This window comes from Pseudophryne corroboree, chromosome 2 (genome assembly GCF_028390025.1).
Source record: "Pseudophryne corroboree isolate aPseCor3 chromosome 2, aPseCor3.hap2, whole genome shotgun sequence".
NCBI lineage: Eukaryota > Metazoa > Chordata > Amphibia > Anura > Myobatrachidae > Pseudophryne > Pseudophryne corroboree.
Genome location: NC_086445.1, coordinates 870,718,475 through 870,745,912, shown reverse-complemented (window position 1 = coordinate 870,745,912; position 27,438 = coordinate 870,718,475). Strand labels below are relative to the sequence as shown.

The window sequence follows — 27,438 nt, the reverse complement described above, 5'->3', positions numbered from 1 at the left end:
GGCATATTGGCAAGTTTACGCTTCTCCTCCGACAATTTTATTTTAGGTTTTGGAGTCCTTTTTTTACTGATATTTGGTGTTTTGGATTTGACATGCTCTGTACTATGACATTGGGCATCGGCCTTGGCAGACGACGTTGCTGGCATTTCATCGTCTCGGCCATGACTAGTGGCAGCAGCTTCAGCACGAGGTGGAAGTGGATCTTGATCTTTCCCTAATTTTGGAACCTCAACATTTTTGTTCTCCATATTTTAATAGGCACAACTAAAAGGCACCTCAGGTAAACAATGGAGATGGATGGATTGGATACTAGTATACAATTATGGACGGGCTGCCGAGTGCCGACACAGAGGTAGCCACAGCCGTGAACTACCGCACTGTACTGTGTCTGCTGCTAATATAGACTGGTTGATAAAGAGATAGTATACTCGTAACTAGTATGTATGTATAAAGAAAGAAAAAAAAAACCATGGTTAGGTGGTATATACAATTATGGACGGGCTGCCGAGTGCCGACACAGAGGTAGCCACAGCCGTGAACTACCGCACTGTACTGTGTCTGCTGCTAATATATAGACTGGTTGATAAAGAGATAGTATACTCGTAACTAGTATGTATGTATAAAGAAAGAAAAAAAAACCACGGTTAGGTGGTATATACAATTATGGACGGGCTGCCGAGTGCCGACACAGAGGTAGCCACAGCCGTGAACTACCGCACTGTACTGTGTCTGCTGCTAATATAGACTGGTTGATAAAGAGATAGTATACTCGTAACTAGTATGACTATAAAGAAAGAAAAAAAAACCACGGTTAGGTGGTATATACAATTATGGACGGGCTGCCGAGTGCCGACACAGAGGTAGCCACAGCCGTGAACTACCGCACTGTACTGTGTCTGCTGCTAATATAGACTGGTTGATAAAGAGATAGTATACTACTAATATTATATATACTGGTGGTCAGGTCACTGGTCACTAGTCACACTGGCAGTGGCACTCCTGCAGCAAAAGTGTGCACTGTTTAATTTTAATATAATATTATGTACTCCTGGCTCCTGCTATAACCTATAACTGGCACTGCAGTAGTGCTCCCCAGTCTCCCCCACAATTATAAGCTGTGTGAGCTGAGCAGTCAGACAGATATATAATATATATAGATGATGCAGCACACTGGCCTGAGCCTGAGCAGTGCACACAGATATGGTATGTGACTGACTGAGTCACTGTGTGTATCGCTTTTTTCAGGCAGAGAACGGATATATTAAATAAACTGCACTGTGTGTCTGGTGGTCACTCACTATATAATATATTATGTACTCCTGGCTCCTGCTATAACCTATAACTGGCACTGCAGTAGTGCTCCCCAGTCTCCCCCACAATTATAAGCTGTGTGAGCTGAGCAGTCAGACAGATATATATAATATTATATATAGATAGATAATAGATGATGCAGCACACTGGCCTGAGCCTGAGCAGTGCACACAGATATGGTATGTGACTGAGTCACTGTGTGCTGTGTATCGCTTTTTTCAGGCAGAGAACGGATTATAAAGTAAACTGCACTGTCCTCACTAGTAAACTCTCTCCACTCAGTCTCTACACTTCTACAGTAACAGTACTCCTCCTAGTCAGCTCCAGTAAATCTCTCTCAGTCTCTTATAATCTAAATGGAGAGGACGCCAGCCACGTCCTCTCCCTATCAATCTCAATGCACGTGTGAAAATGGCGGCGACGCGCGGCTCCTTATATAGAATCCGAGTCTCGCGATAGAATCCGAGCCTCGCGAGAATCCGACAGCGTCATGATGACGTTCGGGCGCGCTCGGGTTAACCGAGCAAGGCGGGAAGATCCGAGTCGCTCGGACCCGTGAAAAAATACATGAAGTTCTGGCGGGTTCGGATTCAGAGAAACCGAACCCGCTCATCTCTAATGCGTATGCGGCACAATGCGCACGCGCGTCGTACTATTACAACGAATTATGTAGTTTCACACAAGGCCTAGCAACGCTTTTCAGTCGCAATGCTGACCGCAGAGTGATTGACAGGAAGTGGGTGTTTCTGGGTGTCAACTGACCGTTTTCAGGTAGTGAGTGAAAAAACGCAGACATGCCAGATAAAAACGCAGGCGTGACTGGTGAAGCGTAGGCGTGGCTGGCAGAACGCAGGGCATGTTCGTGACGTCAAAACAGGAACTAAATAGTCTGCAGTGATCGCAAGCTAGGAGTAGGTCTGGAGCTTCTCTGAAGCTGCACAAAATTATTTTGTAGCCGCTGTGTGATCCTTTCTTTCGCACTTCTGCTAAGCTGAGATACACTCCCAGAGGGCGGTGGCTTAGCGTTTGCACGGCTGCTAAAAGCAGCTAGCGAGCGAACAACTTGGAATGAGGGCCAATGTCTCTTATTTTCCTGAAGTGAAGTGGACAGAACTCTACTGGTGACACACTTAGTGGCCGTCACTGTGTACATATAGCTATGGTTTGTTGGTACTTTAGTGCCATTATCTTTAGCCTCACCATAACAGCTGATTATGATAACAGTGGCATCTGTTGGTCAGTGCCCTTGTTTTTCTCTATTCTCCGGAATGGAGTAGAGAAATTGGATTACTAGGACTCTGTACTAGAGTGAGAAATGATACACCAAGGGTAGAAAAGACAAAAATAACAAAGGGGCTCTTCTGTCTTCCCTCTGTTGTCTTGCTGCTATGTAGCAGGGTTTTTGATCTGCAGATCATGGTTTCTATGACTCTGCATACTACTCTTGACATGTAATTTTGCCACTTGTCATTCTTGGAGGTTGGTCTTCCAGGATTCTTTCCTCTACTCTTGCCTCACTGGTAGGACAGGTGTCCAAGACAGGGTTCACTGGTGTATGGGTGAGGGTTGCAGTCCCCTCACCTCCTTGTTACCTCCTTATTTCTCCTATCAGGGGAATGTGATCCCCTGCAAGGGTTTTTACATTTAACCCTATGTTCTAGCTTGGATTTCCTTCTAGAACACTTTTTTTGCTAGTGTTCCAGTGGGTGTTTTTCGCTTGGTCCACTCTTGTATGCCACAGTTGCTCACTCACGGTTTTCCATTACCTATGCGAATGCGGGTTTTGGGTCAGTGTGAGAACTTCATGTTCTTTTGACTGTGTGAGAGCACACACAGCAGAATTCTGTCATTTATACAGCAGATTCTCCTAGGTGTCCGGTTGTCCTTGATGTTCCAAACATATCCCTTAAACATAGCATTCATTTTTCAAGCTCTGGTTTGATTCCTGAGCTTAGTACTGGATTTTTCTGTATCTTCTTGCAGTCAGCCTGTGGTTGTTACCATAACAGCTGGAGCGTTTTTGTTCCTGGATGCCTGTTGAGTCCATGTTTCCTGCAGCACAGTGTTCTCCAGTGGCATACTCTTCCTTCTGATTCAGGTCAGACCAGGAGGAAGTAATATGCTGGTCTTTGACTAGGTTTGCTCATACACTTAGTACCAGCCCATCTCTTCTTGGTCCTTTGGCTAAGATCGGATGTAGTATCTGGTCTTATCAGTTTTACTATCTGATACGCCCCCTCTCTGGGGCATATTTATTAAAGGGAATTTTAGAATAGGGAGATGGAAAAAAAGCTCTCTTTCCACTCCACGCAATGACCTGATATTGCAGTACTTTCATGACCGGTACACAATGTTTATGTGTTGGATTCCTTAGTTTTGGTGGATATCCACGCTGGTCCTGATAGATTTTCTCTGTTTCTTTTTGGGGCACAGTTCTTAATTGGTCTATTCTTGGGCCTACATTTAGCCAGGATTTTTCAGTTACCTTCTTGATTAATGCAGATCCCAGGTTTGACTCAGCCTGTTCTCAGGGGTGTTGGATACTTCCCTTTCTGTTGGTCAGGGTCTAGTGTATATTTTCTTGATGATCACTGTCTCCATCCATGCGACCACTGTTTAGTTTGGTCATAGGGTTCTGCGATTTCTCAGCGCCTTCCCCTCAGAAGGTCAACTTTGGGATGTCCCCATTGTCTATATGCTCCAGTGTCACCTAGTAGGTGAAGGAGAAAATAGGATTTTAGTACTTACTGATAAATCCCTTTCTCCGATTCCATAGGGGACGCTGGATGCCCTCCTGGCGCTGTTCCTTACAGTCATATTCCCTAGTCATTGCAGTTGCTTGTTGGATGTCTGTTGCATCTTGGTTATTGCAGATTTTCTTGTTGTTTAGTCTTTGGACTTTTTGCTTAGTTGGTTCCTCCTTCTTCCTTTCTCTCCTTCCTCTGTTGTCTCTGCCCTCTCCTCTCGGCTCGGTTTATCTAAACTGGGCTTGGAGGGATAGAGGAGCCAGCTACACTTCCTGAAAAAAATTAAAGTGCCAGGCTGCAATTATCCACTCGCCTATATCCCATTGTCTATTTGCTCCAGTGTCCCCTCTGATATTGGAGAAAGGGATTTATTGGTAAGTACCTATTTTTAGTATAGAGTGGCACTGGCCAATAAACTGAATTAAAGGGCTCTCCTGGTTGGGTGGAAGAGGAGCTAATCCCTATATTTTAGGTAATAAATATCATGTAAAGGGGTTGATTCTGCAATAAAATTACATGTGACATGAAAACAGATAGTAAAGGTCGAACAGCCAAAAAGAGTTATTTCAGGAAAGTCATACTCAGAAATTCATAGACTTTAATACATATCTAATACTTTTTAAGGACCATTACACTTTTCACATTAACTATGAAAATACACTTGGAGAATTATTCCTCACTTTGCTCTTGGAGCTCAATTGTAATTAATCTTTTGAAAATGGAAAGCTAAAAATATCTGATCCCTTCTTCACATCAAAAAAATCTAATGAATATATAAAAATGGAAAAGAATGAAAGTACACATGTATCTGGGTACAGTAACATATCATTAGTTCTTGTTAATGAGATCATTCTATTACATGTGATTCTGTGCATATGTCGTTATAACATAGAGGGGCAGAGGGTACACGCTGAATTAAATACTAGTATATGAACACAGGATATTTATTTCAGAAGTGCTGATCACATGGTACAGTATGTCATACTTGTCTACTTTTGAAAAAAAGCATTTCAGGGAGATTGTAAAAGTAATACCTATGAGCGCGGCGTTAAAGTGGACGTAGACTGCAGCATGTGAGAGGCATGTCATACGGGTTGGGATCGGGTGCGGTGATTGTGATCCAGTCGGTATACATACCGACGCTGGTATCCTGTCCGCCAGATTGCCGGCGGGGTTTGGGGGGCGAGCGCAATTAAGCCATTTGCGGGTTTCCTGCCCTCGCTATGGGTGTCATGGACGCCCACGAGTGGGAATGGTCCCTGTTAGTCGGCATTCAAAATGTCGGGATATCTAGCGGACGGGATTTTGCCGTCTGTATACTGTCAGTCGGGATCCCAACCGCCGGGTGACATCCCTGTCTACAATGGACTTACATGCAGCTGTTACACACTGTAGTTTGGCACATATATTGGCCATGAGAAACCTTATTTGAAAATGATTGTGCTTTCTAATCAATGCAGGGAGATGGCACTGATGATGCCATTGGAATGTAACTTTTTTTTTCCATTTTTGAAACCGCTACATAACGTGGGTAAGGTGTAATCAGGGAGATTGCTAGACTCTTCAGTGTGTGCACACTTGTTTACAATCTTTGCGTCCATGGCAGGTTACATTGACTTGTAGAGCTGTCTAGCAAATTTCTTTTAATATGTGGTTAGTTTAATTTGGTGTCAGTGTGAGTTGCCCTATTTCATCACAGTCTACCACTGAGGATACTGGCGGGATGCATTTAGCATGTGACCAACACCGGAATCCCAACACCGATAATTAGACTGGCATCGGGACACTGACAGACCCCATCCCGAAGGTATCGGGATGCTTGTTAGGATTAGGCACTGGGGAAGTTAGAGTAAGGCACTAGGGAGTAGGTTAGCCGTAGTCGCCACCCCCCACCCCCCAGATTTATCTCTAGCCACCCCACCCCCCTAGGATTAGCCCTAGCCGCCACCCCAGGAGGGTTAGGGTTGGGGGAACATGAGTTTACTTACCCCCCAGAGGTGTCGGGATTCTCGGTTTTAGGTTGCCAGGGTCGGTCCTGCCAGGCATCCCGAATGCCTGGAAATCATACTGAACCTATGCGGCCAATGTATATAGAGAGGCTGAAAATGCTGGCTTCCTTATGCTTCAGGACATACAGTATACTATACTCCTAAAGAGTGCCAGCCAACTACTGTATAATTTTTGGGCAGCCATGTGTGCAGGTGGGATCTGGTTAGCATACGGACGGTCAGGATGCCAGCAGTCGAAATAACAATGTTGGAATCCCAACACTTGCCAGAAGACTGATAGCGGGATCCTGACTGTCAGCATCCCGATCGTAAGTATGTCCGGGAGGGTTAGGTTTAGGCTACAGGAGGGGAGGGTTAGGCACTAAAGGGGGAGGGTTAGGCTGCAGGTAGGGAGGATTAGGGGTATTGAGGGGGAGGGTTAGCATACTGTACGTAAATAAAAGGTATTGGGATCTTGACCATCGGGATGCCACTGTTGGTCTTCTGACCGCCGGCATCCCGATACCAGTGTTATGAGCCACGGCAGTGGTTCATTCCTGTTTTGCATTTTGGTTATGTATTTTATGTTTTACTTCGGTTTCTGTTCCCTTGGCTTTTGTGGGGTGTCCGGTGTCCACCCTTAAGGAGAGGGTACTGTTATGAACCACAAGCAGTGGTTCATTCCTGTTCATGTTTTTTATGTTTTAGTTCTCTTGCAGGCCAGGATTTCCCTTTGCTCTGGTTTAGAAGACTCTTGTTGGCCGCCGGTGGTGAGTCTGTGTTATTGCAACCTGTTTCCATGTGTTTAGCCTCACCTGTCTGTTAATTGCACCTGTCAGTTTGGAGTCGTGCAGCAGGGCAGCTGCATGACATAATTAATTAGGGTCCCTGCTGTGACTGGAAGAAATCCTTGTTATATTTTGTCTTAGTGCATTACACAGACGCCGGTGATAGCTTCTGTCTAGCTGCTTCCTGCCTTGAAGCATTCCTGTCCAGGAGTCCTGTGGCTTTGCCTGTGTCTGATCCAGTATCCTGCCTTGAAGCATTCCTGTCCAGGAGTCCTGTGGCTTTGCCTGTGTCTGATCCAGTATCCTGCCTTGAAGCTTTCCTGTCAAAGAGTCCTGTGGCTTTGCCTGTGTCTGATCCAGTATCCTGCTTCTTGGTGTCCACTGCTCTGTCGTTTGGAATTCTGCCTGTCCTCCGGTCCTGAGAGCCTGTGTCAGTTACTTTGGGGGTTCCTGTCCTTTTGCCAGTATTCATACCGGTTTCGTGAGTAGCGGCTTTGCAGCGTCCCTCGCCCTAGGCCGTAGATACTTGTTGCTTTTGCTTTGGATTTTCTGCAGAGGGTTCTGCCTTTGTTATAGTTTTTGTTTTGGCGGCTGTGCCGCACATACTTTATTTTAGTTCTGTAGCACCCCTAACTGGGTACTTCCTTCTCTAGTTAGAGGTTCCCCTTGTCATCGCCCCATCTAAGTCTACACCTTGTCTCCAACTAAGACCGGGGGGCATCGGAGTTGGGCAGACATAATCCGCCCTTCAAACGCGGCTGCCGTGGGCCCAAGAAACCATAGTCACGCAGGCGTAGGCTGACGAGGGTGAGACAACGGAGTTAGGGATCCTTGGGGGTGCTGCCGAGCTCCGTTTATACTGCAGCTTGCGTTCCAGTGCTTGGGGCTTGTCCACCCTGAGTATCGAGTACTGCGAACATAACAACCAGCTCATGAAGGCTTATGCACTTACCATGAAAATGGATCTTAACAATTCATTAGCAACAAATGAAATCAATGTGGTGTGTAGTCTAGTCACTGGGAACTAAATGATAGTAATGTCAATAACTTCCAATGATTGATAGGCCAAGTGGCATTACAATAACTATTGCCCCATCTAAGCTGTGTGTCTGCTCTGTATATAGGTGATGATTACATTTTAGTAATGAATTCTTGTTTTTTACCTTCAAACTAGAAATACCCCATTAAAGACTTGCCAATCACTACAGTATTCTATTGTTATGGCAATAGAGGTTCACATTGGCTGACATCACTGTGATGGCTGGCTCTATGTCATCTCAGTATTTTTGAAAGCAAGTATTATGCATGACGCTCCTAAAGTATGGAATGCCCTCTCTCACTGCATTAGACTTCATCAAGCCTCCCAGCCTTTAAGATGCCCTTCAAATTAATTTTTTAATTCTACTGTACTTGTGCCACCACTCCTCTTGACTTTGCAGTCTCTGCCTCTATTGTGTTAACATGGGTTCCCTTTAGATTGCTTGTAAGCTTGCATGAGCAGGGCCCTTTGCTCTCTCAATATAATTGTGCTAAATTCTTACATTAATAATGTATCTATGTGAATTTATATACTGCATGGTGAGAATTCAATTGAGCGCGAGGTTTATAAAACATCCCACCCAATTTTGGATTACTGCAATTATGCACGCTCCCGATACCCGCGGTACCCAATTGAAAAATAAACGCTCACAGGATTTTCAACTCTGGAAATCGTGCGACACAAGTAAAATTAATAAATAATTATATTTACCTGCCTGATGGTCTCCCCTCCATCTTTACACTGGGGAGGGGGCTACTTGGAGGCGCGGAGGCTCACGGGTTGCTGGTAGGGGAGAGGGCTGCTGGGAGATGTAGTTCTCCCAGCTGTTGCCTCCGATGGGGGTCACATACATGCACTCGCTCACATACTCACCACTGCTTCAGGGAAATTTACTAAAAATCATTTTTTTGTGAGATTGAAATCACTCAATCGCGCCTAATTACCGGAAACAAAAATCGCACATTTACTAACAAGCATTTTCACTTGTGTTTTTATTTTTCAATGATGTATTTAGTCGCATTGTGGCATGTGCGATTTGTGTCGATTTTGTGGCTTTCGCATAGGAAGTTGCTTCGCAAGTCACATTTGAATGTGCTATAATTCACAGTAGAATGCCACAGAAGGCACCACGAGTCGCAGTAAAGCAACAATGTCCCTAAATACATTCCGACCAGCTGGTTCCTTTGTCCCCTTTCTAGCTCCTGGACCTTTTCAGTCAGCTGGTGCAGGCCACATGAAATCACTGCCTGTATACAACCTACTCCATAACTTGCCTCTGTCATGGTTGAGAGCAGAAAGTGAGTGCTGCAGGTAAGTGGGTGGGATTTTATTAGCATTCTGAATGGTTAAGTCTTAATCATAATGGTTTTCACATGTTGCTTTTTGCAAGTGGTACATTGAGGTGCCTTCTTTGTGCGATTTGGGTTGGACTTTGGATGGGATTAGGGGAAAAAAATGGTTCTCACATGTCAAGACGTTAAAAAAAAATAGTGCATTGATTTTGCGCATTGAGTTGCAATTTTGTTGTGAATTCGTGTCCATTTGCAAAGACGATTCTTAGTAAATAAATATGCAGTTTCCTTTGATACCAGTGTTATTTTGACGATGTTTGTGCTAATGTTGATTTGCCGTGATTTGGATTACAAAGTCGCAATTGACATGCAAATTCCATGCCAATAAATCCTTAGTAAATTTGCAGTTTGCAAAATTGCGTCTTTTTTCTTAAACCCCCCCCTCCCCCGACAAATCAACTGAAGTCTACCTCTAGTAAATTTCCGCCCAGGAGTCCAGATCCTGATGCTGGAGAAGATACTTCTCCAGAATGTAATTACTGACTAAATATGCTAATTGGAAACTTCCAATTGCTTAATTGGTCCTCAGGGGGGTTTCCACCGGGGTAATTTTTCCTAAAATTTATAATTTTAGGAAAAAATCAGACTTGCTCTGAATGTGCGAGAACTAAGACACAGTGATTTCTATGCGTCTCATTTTCTCTCCTCTAATTGAATAGCAAAACCCCATGGCTGCTGGAAAAACCTGTGCCGCAGGGTTTTGTACATTTCCCACTGTCAATTGAATTCCCCATGTATATTGGTCTGCATATATGTTTTTATACCCCTTTCACATTGCAAAAATAACCCGGTATCGACACAGCATATTGCCGGGTCGTCAGGGGTGATAAAGCTGATTATTTACCTTATAACATTCACTATATGTGGGTAAGAGACTCAGTACGCAATTGGCGTACTGGGTACCGTAAGGGTACGCACTTAGCGTAGCAGATGCTTAGCCGTGGTCGAGACGCACGAGCGGCACGTTCGCTCACGGCTTACGCTTGGTATCGAGCACGCTATAGGCGGCCGACTACCGTAATGCTATGCCACTAGCGTAGCGGACGCCGTGCCCACGTGTGGAACACGAGCGGCGCAGACGCTCACGGGATGACACTCAGTAAACCTTGTATACAACACACTGAAAGATTAAGCTTATACTGTAAACCTTACTACTGAAATACTGTAATGATATAACGCTTCTTAACCTTGTTAATATAAAAGCTGCTTGAGCGATTGAGACGCTCCGAATACCCTCAGCAATGTAATAAACACACAATACCTTGCCAAGGCTCCAAAACCTTTACTAACGAGATTTAGTTATGCAAAAAGGGAAAATACAGTTAACATCTTATACACTACAGGCTAACATCAATATCTAACAGAATAACTACACATAAATATACAATAGCGGCACAATCGCAAACAATAACATACAATGAGAGAGAGTAAAAGAGAGAACGTGGCAAAATACAGTCAGAGAATAAGTGTGGTCACAGAGAAAAACTTACACACATGGGAATGAATCGCAGGCGCAATCTGGAAATCCAGCTCTCAGTTAATCAGTGATGAAAACCTTGTGGAGAGTAGAGTCTTGTGTCCCCAAGCCTATTGCAAACTATATTTATTTAGTAGCTCAAGACATACTACAATAGATACTGTGTGCCCTCTTTCCATTGGTTAGGGGGTGGGACATGTACTGCACCTGGGATCATTGGTTAGTTCAAGAAGTGGGCGATGGCTAGGACTAGTTAGTATTCTAAATTCCTCTTTGTCTTATTATATTGAGGAAAGCTATTGTTTGGATCTTCCAAACAAACTCTGTCTCTGGGCTTTGTTTACCCCACTGTCACCCTCCTTCGGTTGAGACAATGACACCTCAGCACTCATTCATCTGGAGAGAAACCTGGACCTATTCATAAACAAAGGTGTAAGCCCTCTTCATAGAATCTCAAAGCTTAGTGTAAATAAGGCTATTGTTTTCAGTCTGTGGGAAAGAAGTGACTGAATTCCATTCACCCACCCTGCATTTATGTGTAATTTATTCGGAATGCAATTAATCTTATTTTCTACTTCTGTGCATAACCATGAGCAGGAACTATGCGAGTCCCTCCCAATTATCATAGGCACAACACCCCTTCAATACCCCACAGCTGGACACCAAACATTACCCTCCAACCTTTGTCTGAGCCCTCCCAGCATGCAAAGAGGAATCTCTCTGTCTAAGAGGTTTTAAACTTACCATACTTGCTGACATTGTTTAAGGGGAATATTAACTATAAAACACATTATATTGGTTAAATATGTAGCGATCGAGTCGCTCGCTAGTCGCACACAAATACCGCCATAAATACCCATCTCCATGCGCAGGTGACGTCAGAGCATCCCCTACGCAACCTGAGGGGATGCGTACGCACGGGGGAGTCGGTGCGCGAGCAGCGGGCACGTGCATTGGGGTTAGTACAAGGCATCATAGGTCGCTATATTTTTCGACTTTGACAGTCGACCCTTTGGCAGTCATCAATAACTGCCACTTCCTAAACAATTCAAACAGAAAAATATATGTTATCATGGAATACCTTTTTATGATTGGGTAGAGGGAGGAGAGGAGAAGGTGGGAAAAGTATGACCTAGTGAGATAGTAGAAGCGTGTGTGTATGAATCCATGTTTGAGGTGTCATGTATCATCGTGCCGTACGTGTTTTAAATCAAGCTTCGAGGTATTGCGAAGTATACATTTGAATCCTTCTTATCCCGTATCAAGGGTCTGTGGATGGGCTGTCAAACTTTACCGAGCTCTTTTCGGCTTTTGGTTGCAACAAATGGGGGAGCACATTTAGTTGATGATACATGAATGGGGGGAACATGTGAATGCTGATATATGTGTCTATATTCCCTGTCGACTATGTGTGTCATTACCTGAAGGTTGTAGAAATGAGGATAAGAAGCAATTGTTATAAATGCAGTCATAAACTATGTGAGTTTATTATGCATTCGCCGATTGAGGTCTTGTCTGGTGTCTTGTCTTGATGTACATGTTGTCTGATGTCTCTGCTTTTGCTATGAATGGCGACAAAAGCTTTTCCAGTCCATAAAATTACAGTCTCTAAAGTATTTGGGCTTTCGTAAAAATTTAAAGTCACTAGGGATATTGGAGGTCTGTGGCATAGTCCATCAATGGTCTGTATAAGAGAGGTTGTCAAATTCTTCTTCCAAGCGGATGTCTTTGTACCTTGGAGGAAAACAAAGGAGAAACGGGTGAAAGAAACGGACCGTGGAATCACATTTTCATCACAACATTGTCTCTATCGTTGGGTCATAAATCAAATTAGTTGTTGTTATTACAGTGTCCTCGCTCCTCAGACTCATCACTCTGGTATTACCTTTACACTTCGTTAAAATCCGAACGCATCTAAATATCAGGCCAACCAATATGACGACTCCCAGAATACACAAGAGAAATTTCCCTACATCCATAATAATACCTTGGGACCATTCTCCTAAACCAGAGAACCAATTTCGTGGGTTCAACCATGACACCCAACCGGTCAGCTCATTACCCACAGCAGCGAGAGTGAGATTATGTCTCCTTCGGAACTCCCACTTTAATTGTAAAATGTCATCCATCTTTTGGTCTATGACCTCGGCTGGGTCCTCCGTGCTGTTTGTAATGTACGTGCAGCACTTTATTCCATATTGAGTTGCTAGGGTAACACAATACCCGCCTGTCACAGCTGTGAGGTAATTGAGAATCATCCTATGCTGAACCAGTTCTGTTTTGTAGGCTTGTAACTCTCTCCCAGTATACCTGAACGTGTCGTCATACATTTCGGTGATATTGTCTAATAAATTTGCAAGCGCAGATATATATCTATAATTTATCACTCCTCTGGCGGTACGAGTGATATCTAACGCGAGTAGGAATTGAATCCCGGTGGATTCATGGATCAGATCAGAGGCATGATGCTCTGTCTTCTCTATCAGGTGCCTTTTAACGACGTGCTCGTAATGAGTGTGAGTATAAGGAGCTTGGGCACCACGGTGAATATCTTTCATTTGGTTATGGGATACAATCATTACTTCAGGCAGTACTTTCCCAACATAACACAATCCCTCTGAGTTTGGGACGAGGAACCTATACGCCTTCCTCCCGCATATGAAATATGCATCATCGGGGAGAACATATGGGACCGAGTATGACATAACCATGTTACAAACTTTCCATGTGAAATCTCCTAACCCTAATTCTCCCATCTGTCTAGTACACGTATCCGGTTGTACGATATGTGCACAGTATCCTGGTGATACTTCTCCAACTCGCATGGTCCTACTTCCTAGAGTGTACCTATACCGGAAATATTTTCCACTGTTGGCTATCTGGCGTATATGCTCTGAATCTATGGGCATTCTGTCGGCTCTATGTGAAAAGGTCATGGTTTCATTACTCCATGACACTTCCCAATTTCCCGGCTTTCGGGGATTGGAAATGCTAAAGCATACTAAGGACCTATCCACATGATATTGGTGGAGCTTCAAACTAGGAGGACTAGAGATATTAAACCTCTTATCCACCGGCCTCCCACCACTTAACTCAAGTACCTCTCCTACAGTTAAAGGGAATGGTACTAGTCCTGATTTGCTATGACCTTGAGGTACTTGAGAGCATACCCAACAGTCTGTCTGGTTTAACACTTTACCCACTAAGGAGTGATAGTCACCCAATGGATGCCGGTCCATGTTGATATTAAAACTGGACTGACATTTCTTGATGCACCCATCCTCAACTATGTTGTCACAATGCCTACAGATGCAATTTTCTTCAGCTAACAATCCTTCACAATTCCTTCTATGGTCAATGCTACCAGATCGTTTTCTGATACTCGCCTTTACTCGGTGATTATGTTGTTCTTGGAAATCTACGCCTCTATCATCAGAACCCATTCCAGATCCTTTCTCGACCTCCATGGTACTCTCACCGAAACAGACTGCTCTGGTCAACATCATGGTCAACAGGAAAATCCGGGTCACAGTCTCTTGGGGCAAGTCCATCTTACAGGAGGAAAAGAGAAATTTGTAATGGGGGTACAAAAAAATAATTTGAGGGGAAAGAAAAATGTTACGATGCTTTTGTCCTCTAGTCTTGTTGTTCTTATTGCTCTGTCGTCATCTCAAAGGTGCTGTCTCTCAGTCTTCCAAACGAACATTCCGGTGATACAATATTCCTTCCAAATCAGCGATCTTTCTGTAAGGAGCAAAAATCTTGCATTACCACTTGTCTAACTGATGTGTGACATACCATCTGTAAAGCATGAGAACATGAGAGAGAAGAAAAAAAACAAACGAGAGAGAGAACAATTCATATATGTGTTACATAAAACAACAAACAAAAAAAAACATTGTCAGATCTTCCGTTCACCATCAGGCTGTCACACCAACACATCCATTGGTATCTTTGCGCAGTCTCCTCCACCAGTATTTCCACACTCCACCCTTTTGTGCCTGGCCAGGACACACCGATGTCGGTAGGTCACACTGGGGTTAGGTAGACTTCTGCAAAGACCAAGTAGCTATGTGATGTTTGAGTTCTGCCGATGAACGTCAGAGATGGGGAAAAAGAAACATTTACAAATAAATTACAACGTTTACCCGGCCGTTCCTGTGTCTACAAGGAATGACCTCCCAATTACATTAACTGTAACCTCAGGTTTACTACCAGGCCTAATGATCAACTTTCCTGACTGCATATTACAGGTGCGGCCCAAAATTCTTCTTATGTGATCCCTGATTACAATTTCGTGTATCATGACTTTGCTCGTGTTCTTGTCTAGGGGGTTGATATACCTTTTGTGGATCTTTAAACCTACAACTTCGTGCAAAATGACCTTCCTTCTGGCAATTATAACCTCTTATCACCTTTGACTTACCCACAGGGATCTGAGGCTTCTTACCTCCCTGTGCTTCCCTGTTTCTTTGGATATCATGGTCATGTCGTTGTCTAGGGGGTTGATAAGACTTTTGTATATTTCTTGATCTACAATCTCTTGCAAAATGTCCCTCTTTGTGACAATGATAACAAACTATCACATTTGAATTTCTCACAGGGGTTTGGGGCTAGAGCTGGTGTGGCTTCATTGTCAGGGCTGGTCTACTGATTGTCATTTGCTTACTGCCCTGTGACTCCAGGTGTCTTTTGATGTTCCATTCAATTATAACATCATCTTGTGTTGGTTCTACAATATGAGATACATTTGTTTGTGCGTGATATATAACACCGTACGTACCTGTGGACACGACCTCACCTGACCCTCCGTTAAAGGGTTTGATTACTGCCTTTACCGATTTGGTCACGTCCACCTGGATGTCTTGTATGATGGCTGCTGGAAAAGGTGCCGACATCGTGCTGGGCTCACTTTCTTGCTGGTAATCCTGAGGGAAGTTTAACATGGGGTGCAACTTGCATGAGTTAACAGTTGTACATTTAACAGTTTTACTTTTATCATTGTTACATTTGTTACTTTTATCCTTATCATCAATAATACAGTTGCTAAGTGCATGTTTATCATACACCAGTGTGCCACTCTCTGTAACCACCTTCTCTCTTGTTGCCATATTTTTCTTACCAGAGTGAGAGTCAGCTGTGTAAGCTAATTCCCTTTGTATCTCACCTTCCTGTTGCCATATCTGTAAACAATCATAATGTCTAATTCGTTGCTTCCCGGATTTTATGAGACAGATCCTTCGCCTTAAATTATGCAATACCTCTGAGTCAAAACTACCTATCCCAGGAAATGGTGCTTTATCCCCCACAGTCATTCGTGTCCATTCATCACAAAAGGTCTCAGTGTGGGGACCATACTTCCCCCACATTACTAACCGAGCAGACCCTCGGGGTCTGCAAGCCTCTTCAGTCTGAACCCTGACTGCTAAATGTCCCTGTGTTGTGCACTTGGCTTCCATTGTGGACCTTTTTAACACAAAAAAAACTTCCTAAAATGCACCAAACACAGAAGTCTACGGTGGAAGTTTTTTCAAGCTCTTCCACCAGTTTCTTCTGCTCCGAGTACAACGAATCCGCCCCTTTTAGCAGACCCATGTAATCGTTGCAGGCCCTACCAGCGAAAATTCCTTACCTTTATATTTTACACAAATCACGCTTGCATGTGCTCCCTACAACACGCATGAGGGCAATTTAAATATACGACCTCATATCAAGCTGCGTTATTGGTCACACATACAACCGTGCGGTCCAATCGTACCACTTATAGACACTTGTTGCCTATAAATGGTAGGATCATTGGAGTCTCCCTACTGTGCTCCAAAACAGCCGGAGCGTAATACCACGAAAACTTTATCACACTTCGTCGCACTTGTTCACCAAGACCGTGCACGCACGTTTTCACCTAGACCGTGCTCATCACGTATTCACCTAGACCGTGATTCACCAAGACTTCACCAAGATTTACTTCACCAAGATTTCACCAAGACTTCACCAAGATTTCACCAAGACTTCACCAAGAGGAGTTCAATACACTCATACCGTTTTCAACCCACTATCATTCTATAGTTTTCTGATCAGAAAAAAAATAATCATTTCCCGTAATCTGATAGCTCTCCCCAGAGGCATTACAGTAAAGTAAGGTATTTAAACTAAATTTTGGAAACTGAAATCAATTTGTGATATTATCGCGCTGCTTCCGTATCGCCTACTAAAACAATACTATCGTGTGATTTGTATTATGTGGGCGTACCCATACGCTCCGTTGCGTAATATACGCTACGTGTGTAAGCCCTTGCGTCGCGTACGCTTGTCCCGCCCTTTGTTAGGGACACGTGTACACAGGCCAGACACGTCCACAAAAATACAACTAACACGTTTATATCAATGTAAATGATCTTTAACTGTAATCATTTACTGAACACCACACAGAACTTCCTTGTAACTTAGGCAAGCCGTGTGCGTGTTTTACAAATTACTCCCTTACGTATTAATTTTACTTTTAACTACCAATAGCAACAAATCTTTCTCAGCACGTTATCAATGATGAATGGCAAAACAGGAATGCGAGATGTGAAAATTACACAAATGACAAATGCAGGTGTGTGCGTGTGTTGCGTATCAAACAGAAATAAAACAGTTTTAAAAGACAATAGCGTACTGTTCTTACCTTCCGGTTCCGGATTCCACCAGCACTCCTACAGCGTAGCGATGCAGACGCTTATCTAGTCAGCACTACCGTATCCCTCACCAACAACACGGATACAAAGGGATACGCCTTCCCGCCCTTTGCTGACAGATAAAGTCTGCTTGTGTTCACTAGAGCGGATATGTGGAGGACGGACGAGCCGCCAATTGATAAGGCTGATTATTTACCTTATAACATTCACTATATGTGGGTAAGAGACTCAGTACGCAATTGGCGTACTGGGTACCGTAAGGGTACGCACTTAGCGTAGCAGACGCTTAGCCGTGGTCGAGACACACGAGCGGCACGTTCGCTCACGGCTTACGCTTGGTATCGAGCACGCTATAGGTGGCCGACTACCGTAATGCTACGCCACTAGCGTAGCGGACGCCGTGCCCACGTGTGGAACACGAACGGCGCAGACGCTCACGGGATGACACTCAGTAAACCTTGTATACAACACACTGAAAGATTAAGCTTATACTGTAAACCTTACTACTGAAATACTGTAATGATATAACGCTTCTTAACCTTGTTAATATAAAAGCTGCTTGAGCGATTGAGACGCTTCGAATACCCTCAGCAATGTAATAAACACACAATACCTTGCTAAGGCTCCAAAACCTTTACTAACGAGATTTAGTTATGCAAAAAGGGAAAATACAGTTAACATCTTATACACTACAGGCTAACATCAATATCTAACAGAATAACTACACATAAATATACAGTAGCGGCACAATCGCAAACAATAACATACAATGAGAGAGAGTAAAAGAGAGAACGTGGCAAAATACAGTCAGAGAATAAGGGTGGTCACAGAGAGAAACTTACACACATGGGAATGAATCGCAGGCGCAATCTGGAAATCCAGCTCTCAGTTAATCAGTGATGAAAACCTTGTGGAGAGTAGAGTCTTGTGTCCCCAAGCCTATTGCAAACTATATTTATTTAGTAGCTCAAGACATACTACAATAGATACTGTGTGCCCTCTTTCCATTGGTTAGGGGGTGGGACATGTACTGCACCTGGGATCATTGGTTAGTTCAAGAAGTGGGCGATGGCTAGGACTAGTTAGTATTCTAAATTCCTCTTTGTCTTATTATATTGAGGAAAGCTATTGTTTGGATCTTCCAAACAAACTCTGTCTCTGGGCTTTGTTTACCCCACTGTCACCCTCCTTCGGTTGAGACAATGACACCTCAGCACTCATTCATCTGGAGAGAAACCTGGACCTATTCATAAACAAAGGTGTAAGCCCTCTTCATAGAATCTCAAAGCTTAGTGTAAATAAGGCTATTGTTTTCAGTCTGTGGGAAAGAAGTGACTGAATTCCATTCACTCACCCTGCATTTATGTGTAACTTATTCGGAATGCAATTAATCTTATTTTCTACTTCTGTGCATAACCATGAGCAGGAACTATGCGAGTCCCTCCCAATTATCATAGGCACAACACCCCTTCAATACCCCACAGCTGGACACCAAACATTACCCTCCAACCTTTGTCTGAGCCCTCCCAGCATGCAAAGAGGAATCTCTCTGTCTAAGAGGTTTTAAACTTACCATACTTGCTGACATTGTTTAAGGGGAATATTAACTATAAAATGCATTATATTGGTTAAATATGTAGCGATCGAGTCGCTCGCTAGTCGCACACAAACACCGCCGTAAATACCCATCTTCATGCGCAGGCGACGTCAGAGCGTCCCCTACGCAACCTGAGGGGATGCGTACGCACGGGGGAGTCGGTGCGCGAGCAGCGGGCACCTGCATTGGGGTTAGTACAAGGCATCATAGGTCGCTATATTTTTCGACTTTGACAGGGGTCAGTGTGCGTTGTGCAAGGGGCCTTGGTGAATTCCCGGGTCGCCTGACCCGGTAATTCAACCCGGGTAACAAGAAGGGTTATTCCCGGTTTGAATACCAGGTCAGTGGCAGCGTAAACAGGTTCCCGGGTAACCCGTTTACTACATAGGATGAGGCGGCACGGAGATGAGCTCATCTCCCAGCACCGGCTCTGCCCCCTGCTGCTATGGCAACCGGCCCGGCATATTGCCAGGTTGGGAAGCCAGTGCTAAGGCTCCAATGCCGGATCCGACCCGGGAAGAACCTGTTTCCAATTCTTGGGTTGGATACGGCATTGGAGATGTGAAAGGGGTATTATAGTCAGTTTATCCACTTGTAAAGTGCTAAAAAAAAACCAAAAAAAAACTTGTGGAGTCCAATAAATACATTTTAAAAAGTAACAATAACAGCAACAGACCACCAATTTTACCCCTTTCAGATCTCCAATGCCGGATCCCACCCGGGAATTTGAAACTGGTCCTTCCCGGGTGGGATCTGGCAGTGGAGCCTCTGCGCTGGCTTTTCGACCCAGCAATATGCCGTCGGTTGCCATAGTGGTGGGGGGTGGAGCTGGCAGCGGGGGTAGAGGCGGTGCTGGGAGATGAGCTCATCTCCGCGCCACCTCTTCCTATGTAGTAAATTGGTCTCGGGTCGCATCGACCCGGGAATCCATTTACGCTGCCACTGACCTGGTATTCAACCCGGGAATAACCCTTCTTATTACCCGGGTTGAATTACCGGGTCAGGCGACCAGGGAATTCTCATAGGGCCCTTTCACATCGCACACTGACCCGTGTCGACCCCGGCATAAGATACCGGGTTATTTTTGCAATGTGAAAGGGGTAACAGGGACAGATTCAATTAGCTGTGGTGTTTACTGTATGGCTAAAGCTCTAGGTTAAAGCCTGGAGCTCTCACCAACTGTCCGGTACCGGCCGTGCTAAAAAATTTTTTCCACCTGCTTAGACCTGGACCCGTGGTGTTTGGAACTCCGGATAAGACCCACTAAAAACGGCTATTAAAAGCACCAGGAGTCGGGAGTCACCAACCATCGGTCCATAACGGATCAATTCTGGATCCTTGAAGCAGGTTGTATTCATGGCTAATTGACTTTCTATACAAGCCTGGCAGTCGATATTACATTGATATATGTCAAATCTATCAATATTGCTCTAAATCTCTTCTACGAACAGTCGCCTACTATGTTGCAGTGTGAACTGCCAATCACTGCCTCACTTGCTGCTATCAATTGAACGGTTCACGATTAATTCACTGTGCTCTGCAAGAGACTGTCATACTGATTGAGTTTTTATACAAAGGATTAATTTGAATGAGTCTCTGGACTATATTTAATAATCTCTATGTTCTGAATTGCATTATATTAATTGTTCTGAATTGCATTATATTAATTGTATTAATTACGTCATACCTTGCACGGATAACCGGTTTCTAGGATTTAGCCACATTCATGTGTTTTTTAATATGTTTTATTTGTGTAAAAATTAAAAGCACACTTATGTTTTAAATTAGCGCTGTTTTGGTGTGTATATATTTTATTTAATTATAAGCCAATTTTCACTTGCGGTAAACCCACAGCTAACATGAATTTTATCCTGTGCAGTAATCCCAAGAGGATGCACTTAACTCAGATTTTTTCCTCACAGCTCCACGTCAAGTGCACATTCAGGGGCTTACCGTATATGCGTCAGCACCCGCCATTAATTGGATAGCTCCAGGCACAGCTTTAGCTACGCAGTAAGCCCCTAATTGAATCTACCCCTTAATTTTGTATGGGTGTGGATCATAGGGTCGACCACACTTAGGTCAACAGTGTCTAGGTCAATCACTATTGGTCGACGGTAACTAAGTCGACACCTGAAATAGGTCGACACAAGCATTAGGTTGACCTGAACAAGGTCGACATGAGTTTTGTTTTTTGTTTTTAAATGGTGTTGTTTTCTCTGTAGAGTGATCGGGAACCCCAATCAGTGCACAGTGTCCCCTCGCATGGCTCGCGAGCTCCAGACAAGGTTCCTCGCTGTGCTTGGCACAGGTTACCATTACCAATTGCAGTCCAACGTGGATCGTAAAGTATGAAAAAGTTAATAAAATGAAAAAAATTGTGAAAAACTCATGTCGACCTTTTGTTATGTCAACCTAGTAATCACGTTGACCTAGAAACAATGTCGACTTAATGCATGTCGACCAATAGTGGTCGACCTAATGCATGTCGACTTAAGTGTGGTCGACCTAGAGACCGGATACCATTTTGTATAACATACTTAATGTAAAGTACGAGTAACTATAACTGTTTAACACACAGATAATAGCAGCCAGTCACTACAGCTTAATGATCATTTAGGGTATTTCTAAAGGCTGTCGATGCAGTGTTTTTTCTTATGTGTTGGGAAGATCATGCGCCTTCTGATGAATTGCAACAAACTTCCAAAGTTCAACATTCAGAGTAAACACAGAAAGAACTGAGAAAAGGTCACAGGTTCTACTTGTTATCCTATAATAAGTCAATTTAGTTATAAGATCTCTTACAATCTCAGTAATATGCGACTTACTGTATCTTTTAATACTGTATATGTGTCAACAAACTGATATTGTATCAGTCACCCCCAGTATGATACATTGCCACTGCACACAGTGTGCTGTAGTGTGAAATGGCTGCAGACTATTCATTCTACCATTCTACCCCACGTACCTGTTCCAGCAGTAAGGTCTTCTGTTGGTTTTTTGCTAGGTGATAGGCAGTGAAGGAGCCCTGGATTCCAGCACCTATTACAATGCAGTCAAACACTGTGCTGCTGCTAACGGCCATGTTTACTAGTAGCTTCTTCACATGTAGAGGAGTAGGAGGCCCCTTTGCACAGAATGTTCTCTCCAATAGGACGGGCCTCTCACAGCATGTTCCTTAAAGCAGCAATGATCAATCAGTGGTGAAATATGGCATGTTCACAGAATTGCTTGTTGCTGTTTTTCAGATGACTGCATGGTTAATCTGCAATGTACATTCAATGCTTAGACTTTGCTGCTGCACCTCCTGCATTTCTACTGCAGTTATCACTATTGATTCATAATCATATTCTCATAGCCTCCAACATGACCCGCCCCACTAGGTACAAAATGCTCTGTTTCTGGACTTCCCTCTTAATTTATTATTGCCATCACCTGTGAAGAAACAGCTTTCTTATCATTTAACTAGTTCAACACAGGTGATGGAAATCATAAATTAAGAGGGAAGTCCAGAAACAGAGCATTTTGTACCTAGTGGGGCGGGTCATGTTGGAGGGTCTGTATTCTGTGTGCAATGTAATGTAAAAGGTATTAAAATGAGTGTGCATATATGTTTGGAAAAAAGTATGGTTGGTGCGCTACTTCCCTTTTTAATCAGTATAATATACGCCCCCTTAACCCCTGTACGCCGTTCAATATATGTATTATATGAAGTATTACCTGCATTCCTAGTTTTGTGAGCGGTTCAATATTGCACAATTAAAGGGCGTTGGATGGTGAAGGGGCGTTGGATGGTGAAGGGGCGTAGGCCCTTGCGACGGTGTGTACAGCGCCTGCAGGGCACACTGTACAGAATGCAGCGGGTGTGGGGGGGAAAGCGGATGGGGTCGTTAGGCGCTGCGGGTGGGGATGTGCGGGGGAGTGGGATCCAGAGGCGGTATGGGTGGGGGAGGGTGGGGGGTGCCGCGGGTAGGGGAGGGGCAGGTACGGGGTTCTGGGGGCTGGGTGAGCGGGTTCCGGAGGGGCTGCAGGTGGGGAAGGGGTGAGTGCGCTGCTGGTGGGGTAGGGGGTCCGGAAGAGATGTGCGTTGGGGAGGGGCAGGTGCGGGGGTGCAGCAGATGGGGGAGGGGGTCCAGAGGCGGTGCAGGTGGTTGAGGGGCGGGTGCAGTGGGGCAGCGGGTGGGATAGGGGGTCAGGATGTGCTGCGGGTGAGGGAGGGGCGGTTGCGGGGGTTGACGGTGGATGGGGGAGGGTGTCTGTAGAGGCTGTGGAGGGGGGGTGGATGGGGGGGCTGTGGTTGGGAGGGTCTGTGGTTGAGGGAGGGGCAGAGCAATGGGGGCCGTGGCTGGTGTAGGGGGTCTGGAGGGTCCGCATGTGAGGGAGGGGTGGTGGTGCGGCGGATGGTGGAAGAGTCCAACGGCGCTACAGGTGGTGAATGGGCACGTGCGGCGGGTAGGGGAGGGGCAGGTACGGGGATCTGGCGGATGGGGGAGGGGGTTCCGGAGGCGCTGCAGGTGGGGAAGGGGCGAGTGCGCCGTGTGTGGGGGAGGGGCAGGTGCAGCACATGGGGGAGGGGGTTGGGAGGTGCTGCGGGTGGTGGAGGGGCGGGTGCAGTGGGGCAGGCTGTCAGAAGGTGGTGCGGGTGGGGAAGGGGTGAGTGCGCTGAGGGTGGGGTAGGGGGTCCAGAAGCGATGCATGTGGGGGAGGAGCAGGTGCGGGAGTGTGGAAGATGGGGGAGGGGGTCTGGAGGCGCTGCGGGTGGTTGAGGGGTGGGTGCAGTGGGGTAGGAGGTCAGGAGGTGGTGCGGGTGGGGTTGGTTGCGGGGAATGACTGTGGATGGGGGAGGATGTCTGTAGATGTTGTGGGTCTCCTGCGGATGGGGGTGTGCGGATGGGATGTTCTGTGGATGAGGGAGGGGCAGCGGAGTGGGGTGCGTGGGTGGTGTAGAGGGTCTGGAGGCGCTGCGTGTGGGGGAGTGGCAGGTGCGGCGGATGGTGGAAGGGTCCGAGGGCAGTGCGGGTGGTGGATGGGTGGCTGCGGGTGTGCTGCAGGTGCGGTATGGGGTGAGGAGGCGTTGTGTGTGGGGGATGTGCGGCTGCGGGGGTTGACGGTGGATGGGGGAGGGTGTCTGTAGAGGCTGGGGGGTCTGGAGGCGCGGAATGTGGGGGTGGGGTGGTGGTGCAGCGGATGGTGGAAGGTGGTGGATGGGCGAGTGTGGGGGTGCCACAGGTGGGGTAGGGGGTAAGGAGGCGCTGGGGGTGGTTGTCCATTAGCAGCAGCAGGTCCGCAGGCCACCCAGGTGCAGTGTCAGGGTAACTGTGGGGTGTCCCTGCTCCCGCGTGAGGCGCTCTGCCTCACATTTCCCCCCGCCCCCCCAGCCAGGCACATGTCCCCCCCCCCCCAGCCAGGCACATTCCCCCCCCAGCCAGGCACATCTCCCCCCCAGCCAGGCACATGTACAGTATATCCCCCCCCCCCTCCAGGCACATCTCCCCCCCCCCAGCCAGGCACATGTGTGTCCCCCCAGCCAAGCACATGTGTGTCCCCCACGCCAGGCACACCTCCCTCAGCAGGTGGGGAGCACAGCAGTGTGCGCTGTCCCCTCTGCCGTGTGAGCCGCACATCTCCCCCGCGAGGCACATGTCCCCCCCGCAAGGCAGACCTTCCCCCTCGGCAGGCACACCTCCCCCCCAGGGCGCCAGGCACATCTTTCCTTCCCCCCCCCCAGGCAGCCGGGGACCCGCTGTACCTGGAGGTCCGGACGGAGGGTTGCCTCTCTCCTCACTGGGCAGACGGCAGGAGAGAGGCGCCGGGGCTCAGGCGGGGAGCGGGAGTGACAGGCGCTCGGCTTCAGACAGAGCGTCGCCTCCCGCCCTCACATCTTCGGCGCGGGTCTGGGGGGAGAAGGTTGTGTGACGTCAGTAGCTTAACCCACATCTGTGACTCCGCCCAGCGTTACGGCCAGCACAGAGTCACAGACTTGGGCTAATATATAGGAGATTCAAGAAATGTCTTAGGTTTGTCGAACTTGCACCCTAGTTCCACAGGATACCCTGCAGATGGCAGCTCAGTCCTTCAGGGTGTCACTAGGTTTAGTGACAAATGAATCTGGAAAAAACGAGGAGAGGACAAGCGCCTAATAGTGCAGTAACTTCACACCAATTTTGGTTATTTATGATGAGGTGTCTATAGTAGAGATGAGCGGGTTCGGTTTCTCTGAATCCGAACCCGCCAGAACTTCATGTTTTTTTTCACGGGTCCGAGCGACTCGGATCTTCCCGCCTTGCTCGGTTAACCCGAGCGCGCCCGAACGTCATCATGACGCTGTCGGATTCTCGCGAGGCTCGGATTCTATCGCGAGACTCGGATTCTATATAAGGAGCCGCGCGTCGCCGCCATTTTCACACGTGCATTGAGATTGATAGGGAGAGGACGTGGCTGGCGTCCTCTCCGTTTAGACACTTGATTTACTAATTTTGGGGAGCATTAGGAGTACTCAGTAGTGTACAGTGCAGAGTTTTGCTGATAGTGACCAGTGACCACCACTTTTATTTATAATCCGTTCTCTGCCTGAAAAAAGCGATACACAGCACACAGTGACTCAGTCACATACCATATCTGTGTGCACTGCTCAGGCTCAGGCCAGTGTGCTGCATCATCTATTATCTATATATAATATTATATATCTGTCTGACTGCTCAGCTCACACAGCTTATAATTGTGGGGGAGACTGGGGAGCACTACTGCAGTGCCAGTTATAGGTTATAGCAGGAGCCAGGAGTACATAATATATTATATAGTGAGTGACCACCAGACACACAGTGCAGTTTATTTAATATATCCGTTCTCTGCCTGAAAAAAGCGATACACACAGTGACTCAGTCAGTCACATACCATATCTGTGTGCACTGCTCAGGCTCAGGCCAGTGTGCTGCATCATCTATATATATTATATATCTGTCTGACTGCTCAGCTCACACAGCTTATAATTGTGGGGGAGACTGGGGAGCACTACTGCAGTGCCAGTTATAGGTTATAGCAGGAGCCAGGAGTACATAATATTATATTAAAATTAAACAGTGCACACTTTTGCTGCAGGAGTGCCACTGCCAGTGTGACTAGTGACCAGTGACCTGACCACCAGTATATAATATTAGTAGTATACTATCTCTTTATCAACCAGTCTATATTAGCAGCAGACACAGTACAGTGCGGTAGTTCACGGCTGTGGCTACCTCTGTGTCGGCACTCGGCAGCCCGTCCATAATTGTATATACCACCTAACCGTGGTTTTTTTTTCTTTCTTTATACATACATACTAGTTACGAGTATACTATCTCTTTATCAACCAGTCTATATATTAGCAGCAGACACAGTACAGTGCGGTAGTTCACGGCTGTGGCTACCTCTGTGTCGGCACTCGGCAGCCCGTCCATAATTGTATATACCACCTAACCGTGTTTTTTTTTTCTTTCTTTATACATACATACTAGTTACGAGTATACTATCTCTTTATCAACCAGTCTATATATTAGCAGCAGACACAGTACAGTGCGGTAGTTCACGGCTGTGGCTACCTCTGTGTCGGCACTCGGCAGCCCGTCCATAATTGTATATACCACCTAACCGTGGTTTTTTTTCTTTCTTTATACATACATACTAGTTACGAGTATACTATCTCTTTATCAACCAGTCTATATATTAGCAGCAGACACAGTACAGTGCGGTAGTTCACGGCTGTGGCTACCTCTGTGTCGGCACTCGGCAGCCCGTCCATAATTGTATATACCACCTAACCGTGGTTTTTTTTTCTTTCTTTATACATACATACTAGTTACGAGTATACTATCTCTTTATCAACCAGTCTATATATTAGCAGCAGACACAGTACAGTGCGGTAGTTCACAGCTGTGGCTACCTCTGTGTCGGCACTCGGCAGCCCGTCCATAATTGTATATACCACCTAACCGTGGTTTTTCTTTCTTTCTTTATACATACATACTAGTTACGAGTATACTATCTCTTTATCAACCAGTCTATATATTAGCAGCAGACACAGTACAGTGCGGTAGTTCACGGCTGTGGCTACCTCTGTGTCGGCACTCGGCAGCCCGTCCATAATTGTATATACCACCTAACCGTGGTTTTTTTTTCTTTCTTTATACATACATACTAGTTACGAGTATACTATCTCTTTATCAACCAGTCTATATATTAGCAGCAGACACAGTACAGTGCGGTAGTTCACGGCTGTGGCTACCTCTGTGTCGGCACTCGGCAGCCCGTCCATAATTGTATATACCACCTAACCGTGGTTTTTTTTTCTTTCTTTATACATACATACTAGTTACGAGTATACTATCTCTTTATCAACCAGTCTATATATTAGCAGCAGACACAGTACAGTGCGGTAGTTCACGGCTGTGGCTACCTCTGTGTCGGCACTCGGCAGCCCGTCCATA

At 45.7% G+C, this 27,438-nt stretch overlaps 1 protein-coding gene and 1 non-coding gene across 3 annotated transcripts in view; one reads left to right on the top strand and one right to left on the bottom strand.

Annotated features, from left to right (window-relative positions):
• Positions 1-22,254, bottom strand: part of PIPOX (pipecolic acid and sarcosine oxidase) — a 200,529-nt gene extending 178,275 nt beyond the window's left edge. The window contains exon 1 of one of the 2 annotated variants that reach the window (XM_063955909.1): positions 21,945-22,254. In XM_063955909.1, the coding sequence (XP_063811979.1) occupies positions 21,945-22,061 (117 nt within the window). In that variant the 5' untranslated portion in view covers positions 22,062-22,254. The remainder of the gene's footprint in view (positions 1-21,944) is intronic. The other variant, XM_063955908.1, reaches the window with a different exon arrangement.
• LOC135052856 (U2 spliceosomal RNA) lies at positions 3,476-3,665 on the top strand. Its single transcript, XR_010242313.1, has one exon. It is a non-coding gene; the product is annotated as a U2 spliceosomal RNA (small nuclear RNA).
• Positions 22,255-27,438: the final 5,184 nt, after the last annotated feature.